General features: G+C 38.5%; 3 protein-coding genes and 1 long non-coding RNA gene across 4 annotated transcripts in view; 3 read left to right on the forward strand and 1 right to left on the reverse strand.

Annotated features, from left to right (window-relative positions):
- LOC104725468 overlaps positions 1-108 on the forward strand; it is an 854-nt gene extending 746 nt beyond the window's left edge. The window contains exon 2 of the long non-coding RNA XR_757914.2: positions 15-108. This is a non-coding gene — a long non-coding RNA (uncharacterized LOC104725468). The remainder of the gene's footprint in view (positions 1-14) is intronic.
- LOC104725469 (UDP-glycosyltransferase 91C1) overlaps positions 1-418 on the reverse strand; it is a 2284-nt gene extending 1866 nt beyond the window's left edge. Inside the window, exon 1 of the mRNA XM_010444136.2 lies at positions 279-418. Coding sequence (XP_010442438.1) covers positions 279-311 — 33 coding nt within the window. The 5' untranslated portion in view covers positions 312-418. The remainder of the gene's footprint in view (positions 1-278) is intronic.
- Positions 2116-3475, forward strand: LOC104725470 (AT-hook motif nuclear-localized protein 17). The gene has a single exon (XM_010444137.2). The coding sequence runs from the start codon at positions 2418-2420 to the stop codon at positions 3234-3236; it is 819 nt and encodes a 272-aa protein (XP_010442439.1). The 5' UTR covers positions 2116-2417; the 3' UTR covers positions 3237-3475.
- LOC104728740 (glutathione S-transferase T3-like) lies at positions 9031-9606 on the forward strand. Its single transcript, XM_010447684.1, has one exon. The coding sequence runs from the start codon at positions 9031-9033 to the stop codon at positions 9604-9606; it is 576 nt and encodes a 191-aa protein (XP_010445986.1).

Consider the following 10935-nt stretch of genomic DNA (forward strand, 5'->3'; position numbering starts at 1 on the left):
GGTGCCTGGAGAAGGTCAAAGGCGGCTTTGAGAGACTGTTGCTTGTTGTAAGGTACGTCCATGGAAGATTCTGAGGTTGGAGACAAGCCGGAGATGAGAGGGAGAGGGAAAGAGACGAAGGTGATGGAGGAGGAGAGGTTTGATGGTAGTTTGGGAAGTCTTTCGAGGTTTCTTGGTGTTGATATGAAGGAGATCTTGTGACCCTTTTGAGCTAGCAACTTGGAGAGACTAAGAAAAGGAAGAAGATGACCCATAGCTAGCCATGGAAACATGGCTATGTGCATAACTTCCTCTTCTCTCTTGTCCTCCATATTTGTTTTTCTTAATTTGCAAAATTTAATCAGCCATCCTATATAGCTATTTATCCACTATATGATGGAGAAATGAATACATGAAAAAAATAACAAGATTACACATTGATATGTATGTCATATACAATATATATGAGTTAAAAAAAAGTATACATATAATATTTTTTTATCAGAGGAGAAAAGTAATACATAAAATATAAATTTTATATTCAGTACATGATTAACGTATTAACACGATAACAATAACCGATGACACACTTTGGATTAGTTTGGAACGAATTTTTAAAGTTAGTTCATCATCGCCATCGGACAGCTCACGTAGACGGTATTCATCATTAGGCTTGGTGATATTATTACCATTGTTATAATAAAATAATTATGAAGTAATTATTACCATTGTTATAATAACTATCAATCAACCCGAATGAACAATCGAAATCAACGATAATTGATTTTTCTTACGATAAATTCCCAAAGNAAAAAAAAAAAAAAAAAAAAAAATCCCAAAGCATTAAAGACTGAATAACTTGTGGCCACTGACAAGTAAATTCTCATGGGAGATTTGTGACCAACTGTTGTCTTTGTGCCACTATTTTTATTAGTGGCGGTCTTGTTGTGCATGCTATTCTTCGCATCAAAATATTGTTTCTACTTTTCTACCCTTGCACACAATGGTGAGATGCCTAACTAAGTTCTTCTTTCGCTTAATTAGTAATGGTGAAAATGTGCATTGGTTTTGATTAGGTAATACCTAAGATACAAAGATTAATCCTCAAAAATAACCATCACAAATTGGCTAAAGCTTCTAACACTTGAATAATCGAAATAATATTGTAAGACATTTGTAAGACATTTTTTCAAACTTTTGAAAACACATTTTAAAGCAATCATGAAATTGGAGTAGAGTGGGACGATCACACAATATTTCTTACTGGTGACTGGTGACCAATTTTATTTACTGCGATTGCACCATCCCTTCTTAACATTTACAATAAGCCATTGAAATTGGAAATTTCGCATTCAATTTAAATCTTAAAGGTGCAATGACAAACCTTAGCCACCAAACATGATTATGTTTCAAATTTAGAGATGGCTTTGACAAAGGCTTTTCATATAATATTTTCAAAAGTTCAAAAACAAAAAAATAAATAAATAGCGTCAACGACAGTTGGTAGAAGAATTCTAAAGTTTTCTAGTGAAAAAAGAACAGTAACATGTAAAAAATTAATAATGAATCATGAAGGAGAAGAAGAGTAGAAATGAGGATATAGCAAGAGAGATGTGATGGAGACCCGAATTGGTTCTCAGCACACTCCAGATTTGGGATATAGGGGATGTTCCTCTCATCTCTCGTCCCCACTTGTCTCCCATCTTTTTCTATCCCCATTTATAAACTAAATCATTTTTCTGTAGAATATATAAAAACTACACATATATATATATATCCAGATGACTATAGAGAAAAAGTCTTATTTTTTTGTTGACTTACAACCATTTTGTTTTGCTTACTGTTGATACTAAAGTCTCGTACTGTAATTTTTTTTATATTATTTGTAATAGTAAAAATCTGATCATGGACTCTTCTTTTTTTGACATATTCTTAAAATAATTTACATTTGGTTTAGTTTTGGTGTAAAAATAGTTGATTATATCAACCTCCAAAAAGATCTTTATATATATATATATATATATATATTTTTTTTTTTTAAAAAGGTCAAAAAAAAAAGAAAAGAGAAGGGTGTGTGAACCCACACCACACCAAAACACAAATTAGAGAGAATCGGACATATAAATATTTATCTTTACTTGCAATTCCCAACTAGCGGCGCCGCTCTCTCTTCTCTCTTTTCTTGCTTTCAAAGCTCATCTTCCCCTTCTTCCCTATCCTCTCATTTCTCCTTTATTAATCATAATAAAAAAAGAAAAAAACAATACTTTTCCATTATTTTATAATCACACCCTACCATTTCCCAAAGGATCTCCATCTTCTTCTTTATACAAACCTCCTCATCTTCTTCTTCCTCTTTTTTTCTTTTAATATCATTTACACAAAAATCCAAAGCCAAATCTCTAATAAACAAATCCACCAAAAAAAAAAGAAAAAAAATGAAAGGTGAATACAGAGACCAAAAGAGTAACGAAATGTTCTCAAAGCTTCCTCAACATCAACAACAACAACAACACTCTCTGACCTCTCACTTCCACCTCTCCTCCACCGCCGCAACACCCACCGTCGATGACTCCTCCATCGAAGTCGTCCGACGTCCACGTGGAAGACCACCAGGTTCCAAAAACAAACCCAAACCACCTGTCTTCGTCACGCGTGACACCGACCCTCCTATGAGCCCTTACATCCTCGAAGTCCCTTCCGGAAACGACGTCGTCGAAGCCATCAACCGTTTCTGCCGGCGTAAATCCATAGGAGTCTGCGTTCTCAGCGGCTCTGGCTCCGTGGCTAACGTCACTTTACGTCAGCCTTCTCCCGCAGCTCCTGGCTCGACCATAACGTTCCACGGCAAGTTCGATCTCCTCTCCGTCTCCGCAACTTTCCTCCCTCCTCCGCCTCGTACTTCCTTGTCTCCACCGGTCTCTAACTTCTTCACCGTCTCTCTCGCCGGACCTCAAGGACAGATCATAGGAGGGTTCGTCGCCGGTCCGCTTATCTCCGCGGGAACAGTCTACGTCATCGCAGCAAGCTTCAACAACCCTTCTTACCACCGTTTACCAGCGGATGAAGAGCAGAAACACTCGGCGGGGACAGGGGAAAGAGAGGGCCAGTCTCCGGCGGTCTCTGGTGGCGGTGAAGAGTCGGGACAGATGGCGGGAAATGGAGGAGAGTCGTGTGGGGTTTCAATGTACAGTTGCCACATGGGTGGCTCTGATGTTATTTGGGCCCCTACCGCCAGGGCTCCACCGCCCTTCTAAACCAATCCTTCTCTTACACAACTCCTCTCTTCATCTTTTTGGTATTAGGATGAATCAAGAAACTAGGGTTTTTTTCTTTCTTTTTTTTTTTTGATCATGAAGCATCATCGTTTGGTTTTTTTTTGTTTGTATCATCAAATTTGACAACTCTCATGCTTAATCTTTTTTTCCACGGTGTAATCTTTGGTTTAGCTTTCTACTATGCGGTTACAAGTGCAATATTAATTTGATTTGACTCATATAGAATATGTGCTACCAAGTGTCTTCCATCGTATTCTGTAGATATTTAAGAATAGTTGTCTCTAATTATTGTGTTTCATTTTTTATACTCTTTGTTATTGGATTTGTTATGCTTTGTTGATTGTGGATCTTCAAATAGTGTTGGCTGGTAGATGTATATTAATGGGTTTTATTAGGAATTTAGCTAATTTTAAGAGAACCTTACAATTTTGGCTGCATTTCAAGGAAGCGGGCTTTTACTTTATCCTCCACACCATCGACCTTACAATTTTGGCGGCATTGACCATTTACTTTAAGTTTCATAACAGTTAAATACAAAAAAGAAAAAAAAAAAAAAAAGTAAAAAAATGTACAAATGGTTTGTCATATAGTTACAGGTTGGTTTCCATTATATAGGTATTCATAAAAAAAGAAATGTTATAGATTTAACCAAAAAGGATAATAATGTTACATTAAGATATAAGTTTGAGAGAGCAAACTTGTTTGTGTTTTTGGGTAAAAAAAATAAAGAAGCATTAACTATACATATCTACGTAAGAAGCATTGACTGGACACAGTTTGGATTTGTCTCAAAGTGTCTTGATGGTTTGGACTCATGTCCCTGGTCACACTCATATATCCAGAAGTTTGAAGACTATACATCTGCAATGTCTGCAAAAACACACATATCTATATATCTAAACACATTCAATACCCACTTGTCTTTTCAGTGCCCTTTCTCTTTATATCTATTTTACTAGCTTTTCTACATTGGGGTTTGGGACTGAAACTTGCAAGAAAGGGAGAAGAAGAAACGTGAACAAAAATTCGACAACGGCCTTTTCTTTTTGGGTCTTCTTTTTCTTTTTAAATTTGACCCTATCAACTAAATATAATTTAATTAGTTTTTGTTATTTTTGTTAACAACTAAATTAGTTTTAGTTCGGATATCTCAACCAGAGGATGAACGGAACATAGTCCATAACTTACGAGAACAAGTGCAATGTAAAAAAGCGAGAAAAAGAAAAACTATGTTTTGATCCTCACTAATAAGTCAATAATGAAAGCTAATCTTCATCCTTACTAAACAGTCTAAACTTAAGGTACTTAGGTTGTGTTGGACCTTGCTATTGTCACGTTTTTGCTTCCGTATCAGGCCGAAGCTCTTTTTAAATTGACTCTTGCGAATGGCTAAGTAAACACCTCAAGAAAAAGAAATCTTTTTTAAAGAGAAATGCACTTGTTATCGAAACTTGGTGGATGAATACAAACAAGGACCCAACCCTTATTCATATCACAATGAACCCAAAACGGATGGTAAGAAAAATTCAAATAACAAAGCAAGTTAGATTTGAAAACCTATGATCACAATCATACGTATATATCCATAATGAGCAAATGGATTGGGTGACAGATTATTAAGACTATTTCATAGAGTGGTCCTTGAATATATCCTAAATATTATCTAAAAACCTCTAAACCCTTTGCAGAGGAGGTCTCTACAAACCAAACTTACAAAAAAGTAAGATCAAAGTTGAAAGTTATTCGGTATGTACAAGAAACATAAGTGTTCTTTCTTAATTCTTCCTTATAAGCTTCTTAATTATGGTATATGGCTAAAATCATTTATAAAATATAAGTATATAGTCTTTAGGAATTCAATATATGCTTCAAGGTATAATTTTGTGAGTTTTTTTTTTCCGCTCAAACTCCATTTCATTAAGTTAGTGACATGAAACTCTCCTCTAAGGTGAGTTTTACAGCGGTCAAGAAACTTACATGGGAAATTAACAATCCAAAGATCGACAGGTTCCTAACGAACCACAACATCCCAATAAAACAAATAGGATACAGAAAGCAAGTACAACAAAATAAGCTAGTACAAAAATACAAAGGCATAAAAGCCAGAAAGATAGTGTGAACCGCAAGGAAGATAACCCACATGAGATGGCGAGGAGTTGTCTAAGAACGATTCGCCGATCGCAATACGACAGATTGCCACATTGGAATACAAAGATTCCGACGGGTTTTGATAAACCTAACTCGCACTAAAGATGACGACTCATCTTTATCTCCCTGAAAAGGGAGGCAGCAGGTAGGGTGGGAACAAGTTCCCAAGAGTCGAGTGCCCGAGAAAGGATCTAAGATAAAACCACCTTGCCAAACCACGTTGTAAGATCTGAACCAAGTAGGCACCGAGAAGCAGAGATCACGACGAGACCATGTAGACAAGGGAATGGAGATGTGGGAAGAACTTGAGCGCCAACACAAGAGAACATAGTTTGCCGAACAGCTGCATAAGACACAACTCGGAAGGAAGAAACTACTTCTCCAAATCTCTCTTTTAAGAAAGAGGAAACATGTGAAAAATCTCATCACATAAAAAGAATGAGACAATGGTCTCACACAGCTATGTGCTCTTAATACATTTAAAGCTAACCATTTTAAACCATTCTCCGTTAATGAAGAAAATAGCAGTGTGATACTCTCCGTATCGAAGGATTTGAATAAAATTAAACTCTCAACAATGGAGGAACAAGTGATGAAAACAGCCAGGCCCATATCCAAATAACTTAAACTATTGGATTGGGAAATTGGAACAAAGTCCAAACGTACATGAAAGGGCCATAACCAGGCCCAACAAACACACATTTACAATTTGTCGAGCAACTGTCAGCTAGGTTGGAGAGGTTGACTTCATCGCAGGAAAAAAAGCCACCACGGTGACCGGCGGATACAAGATAAGCAGCGGGTGGCGGGGCTCCAATCTGTTGATGAAGATTCCATCAGCTTCGGCCTTTACGTCTCTATCTGCTATAGGAGGAGCGGCGGTGAATCCTCACCAGAAAAGGGGCTTTGACTATGGAAACTGAGGAGAGGGTAACAACGTAACCAAAAAACAGCAAGTCATTACCAACGACGGAATAGCCATATCGATGGAAGTAGAGGAGAAGGGGCGATAGTTGGTCAGGTGAGTGGGAACATTCTCGCCGGAGAAAGCGTTCAAACTGGCCAGACACCACTTGAACGTGACCAACGGGAAGGGAGGTGAGCCAGATCCATCGAAATAATTCTTCGGGTGTACTTCCCGAGACAATCGACGGACCAATGGAGATGAAGGCCGAGGGACAACACCGGAAAGGGTCCAGATCCGCAGTAGAGCAGCGGTGCTTACACCGTAACAACTCTTTGACGGTGAAGAGGCTAACATCGGGAACGAGATAGGTGGTAGGTAACGAAGCTCTGCTCTGGAAATGATGATTTTGACTGCAAATAGCTTCCGGGTCAAATCTTGATACGTAGAAGGAAGAGTGGCTCTGGACATTACCCAGGAAAGGATCTTCGACTATTGAAGCCGAGAGGGAGCCAACAGCGGCTTTGCAAACCAGATGGAAATAGAGAGCTTCTTCATAAGTGGAGTCCAAAAGAAGGAAAGATCCACTATAGGAAGCGGAGGAATGTCCGACATTTTCATCACAATGGGTGGGAAAGGGGGGAGCATCTTCTCTCCGGAAAAACAGAGGCGGCGGAAGCAACCCATCTCGACGAATGACCGACGTAACCGGAGCAAGTATAACCAAGGAAAGCTTGAACAGATCTAGTGGCTCCAACAGGGGAAAGACCACCGACGGTATAACTAGGAGCCTCGGAGCTAAGATATTTTGGTCAAACAAGACCAACAAAAGATCTTCACAACAAGTGAGATAGCGTGACAAAGATTCTCGCCGGAAACCATGGACGACGGAGGTAGCCCAACAAGACGATGTCTTTAGATGTAAAGGGCTTTGCATAAATGGGAGAAACCAAGAGAGGAAGAGTAACGACGAAAGTCCGATGAGCGTCAATCACTCTCTCGGGCTTGGTGCCAGAGACAAAACTTTTGAGTTTTTTTTGTCAACCAAACATTAAATTTTAAAAAATCTTACGGTTGATATTACAAACATGAAAAAAGAGGTATCTGAGAAGGAGCATAGTGAAAACGATTTTCTTAGTAAATTGAAATCATCCAGCAAGTAGGAAAATGCTAACCAATCTTTAAAGGTATGTACCATCGCGACTAATTCAACACAATCCGTCTTGAAGTGCTAAGGCCATCATTAACGGCAAAACACTCTCCCTGTTCTAAGCCCAATTATATAATAAAAAAATTGAACAGTGGGCTTAGATCAAAAATATTGGTCTTGGTTCAAAACTGATCCACAGCCCGTTCTTACATTCTTCCTCTCTTCTGATTGGTTGGAAAAAAAATGGGAAGGAAATATTTTCATTTCTCTCATTCCATCGAAATCGTGTCTAGGGTTTGGTTTTCTTTCGAAAACGGCGACAACTTCGTTCTCGCCATAGTCGCCGCCGAAGCTTTGTTTTCCGGCAATTGAAACACCAAAATCGAAAGGAGAGAAGCTAGTTCCGTCCTATTCTGTCCTTGTCTCCGTCGTTGTCTCCGTCGTTGTCTCCGTCGTTTCCTTTGTCGGGCTTTTGGCATATCGGAACCAAAATCTCAATCGAAACCAAAAACAAAATCGAAACGCCTTTGTCTCCTCCTCTCCTTTGTCGGGCAAATCTCCGGTCATACAGAGAAGGTTTGTCACAGTCGTTTCCTCTTTCAATCTTTGAGTTAGGTTTTATCGATTTAGGGTTAATCTCAAATCTGTGAATTAGGTTTCGGTTTAGTATAGGATTTGGGATTAATCATTATACGATTATAGTGAGCTTATCTATGATTGAATTCCGAGAGTTGTATTTTGATTTTTTTATCAACAATAAAACTCATGAATTAAACTTGAAATTTCTTTGTTTCGGAGGTTTGTAGGTGAGGTCAACTAGTGGAAGTTAATCGGATTCTTCAAGAAACCTGCGTTTGCTCGAAAGTTAAAGGTTAGTCGCAAGGTTGGTTTCCTGATTTGAGTTGTGATATTAGTGTTTATTCAATGATTATATTTGATTGAAGTGGCTTGTTAATTGTGGTTTGATTGTGTAATGAGGGAAATTGTTTTGTGGTGTCGGATGTTAGACATTGTTGTTGTCAATTAAGTGTCTCTTTGTTTTGGTTTGTATGTCTCACCATCTAACCTTTTATCATTTGGTATGTTTGTATGTCTCTTAGATTTGGCTAGTCTTTGTGATTGTAGTTTGTTTTGTAGGTTTGAGTTGTGTAAAAACTTGTGAAACTGTCTGCTACCAAATCATTTAACAAATATAGTTGAGTAGTTACCAAATCTATGAATGATTTACTTTGAAAAAATAGTAAATGACTTTTATTTACTTCTGATTTGAGTGAAGTAGGTTGTTGTTATTTACAATTAAAACTCCCTAATAACAACACCTAACTTTTGATTTAGTGATGACTTCTTAAGTTCTCTACATTACGTCCAACCGCTTTGCTTCTTAAGTCCATCTTGTTTCCTTCTTAAGTGATCTATATTACATCCGAATCTTCTATCAATCTCTCACGCTGTTTTACTTCTCTTCTATCATCCTTCTTGTTGGCTTCTTTCTTCCAATCTATCATAACTTTTACTTCTCTTCTATCATCCACCTTCGAACAATATCTTTTCTTTGTTTAATTCTGATTGCTATGGAATCAAACAATACTCCTAACAATCAGTCTCAACCCTACTTTAGCCTTCTTAACTTCCCATATGACAGCTTTGCTCCCAATGTAAACATTGGTTCCTCTCAAATTCCTTCTTTTAGTTCACAACCAAGTTCACAGCCGAGTTCACAGCCGAGTCAACCTCCTAGTCAAACAGAAGAGACAGCCGAACAGCGAAGGGAGAGAAGGCTATGGTCCACTCAAGATGACTTAGTCCTAATAAGCGGCTGGTTAAACACATCGAAGGATGCAGTAGTTGGGAATGGGCAAAAGGCAGGATCCTTTTGGATCCGTATAGGAGACTACTACGAAACGAGTAGTCATGTCCGTGATGGTGCTCAGCCTAGGCGCCCTGACCATTGTAGACAAAGGTGGCAAAAAATCAGTAAGGAAGTGAGCAGGTTCTGTGGAGCTTTTGCAGAGGCAGAGAGTGAGAGAGCTAGTGGGATGAACGATCTAGATGTTTTACAAAATGCTCACCAAATCTACACTAACCTGTACAAGAAGAAGTTCGGTATGGAGTATGCTTGGAATGTTCTACGCTATGAACAGAAATAGACAAGTCTCGAGGCTATGAACCCCACTCCGAGGACAACCAGTTCTAACAAGAGAAAAGCTGATGAAGCTGCACCATCTACGGGTTCTGTCGTTGGTGAGCACGAGAGCAGACCCGCGGGCATCAAGGCAACGAAAAGAGTAAGGAACAAAGGCAAAGAGAAGGCTGCACCATCTGCGGAGTTTAGTCACATGTGGGAGATAAAACAGAAGGATTTAGAGGGCATGAAACAACTCCAAAAGATGTCCACTCTTGACACTCTCATTGCCAAGAATGAAACCCTAGACGAAGATGAAAAAGCATTGAAGAAGAAGCTAATGGCGGAACTGTTTTAACTATGTTTTTTTTACCTACGTATGCGGATGTTTGTCCATCTTGTTTGTTGTCTAAGCGAATCTCGGATGTTTGAATCCATGTTAATATGATATATGTTATATGCTATATGTGAATCGGTGAATCCATATCAATGTTAATATGCTATATGTGAATCCATGTTTTATATATGTTTTTCATGAACTTATATATGTGTTTCGGTTTCAGGTTGAAGAAATCATGGACCGTGAATATGACTATGGTATAAACAGCCCATTAGACTATAGTATTGAGTCAGAAGAGGAGGCTGAGACCTGTTACTATCCTCCGGAACCAGCTCCTGCGATTGGATTCACAAGCCTCCGGAACCAGGTTCCAAATGATCCAGCTCAACTGAACCAGCTCAATGAACAAGTGATCCAGCTCAACGACCAAGTGATCCAGCTCAAGGTACTTGTGATCCAGCTCAAGGACCGAGTGATCCAGCTGACTGACCAAGTGAACCAGCTCAAGTAATGATCAATCCGTGATGTGTGGATGTTGTTGTTTGCTTTCAAATGTTGTTTGCTTTAGTATTACCAAACCCGTGATGTGTGGTGGTTGTTATTTGTTTGGATTTTTATTTAGGCTAGTTTGATAGCTTTGTGAACCCGTGATGTTGCTATGTACTCGTGAATGAACCCGTGATGTTTGCTATGTCTTTGCCTTCTTTGGATTTTAGTTTGATCACTTGTATATATGAGATGAGAAACATTTGCTCCTTGCACCAACACAAACATTTGCTCCTTGCACGAAAACAAACATTTGCTTCTCTCTACAACAAAAATATTTCCTTCTATAACCAAAATAAAATATTTCATTCCTTCTCACCCAAAACAAATACTTCTTTCTCTTCTTCTTTGCTATGGCATCTTCTTCAAACAAATTTCACTACCATTATGATCCAAATAATGATAGTATGAACCAATTTTTTCAAGAACAATTTAATAATCAATTTGAAGCTGCTGAAGAGGAAATTT

This window comes from Camelina sativa, chromosome 11, assembly GCF_000633955.1.
Source record: "Camelina sativa cultivar DH55 chromosome 11, Cs, whole genome shotgun sequence".
Classification (NCBI taxonomy): Eukaryota; Viridiplantae; Streptophyta; class Magnoliopsida; order Brassicales; family Brassicaceae; genus Camelina; species Camelina sativa.

Coding starts and splice junctions, on each gene's coding strand:
- LOC104725470 (XM_010444137.2), top strand. CDS start 2,418: ATGAAAGGTGAATACAGAGACCAAAAGAGTAACGAAATGTTCTCAAAG.
- LOC104728740 (XM_010447684.1), top strand. CDS start 9,031: ATGGAATCAAACAATACTCCTAACAATCAGTCTCAACCCTACTTTAGC.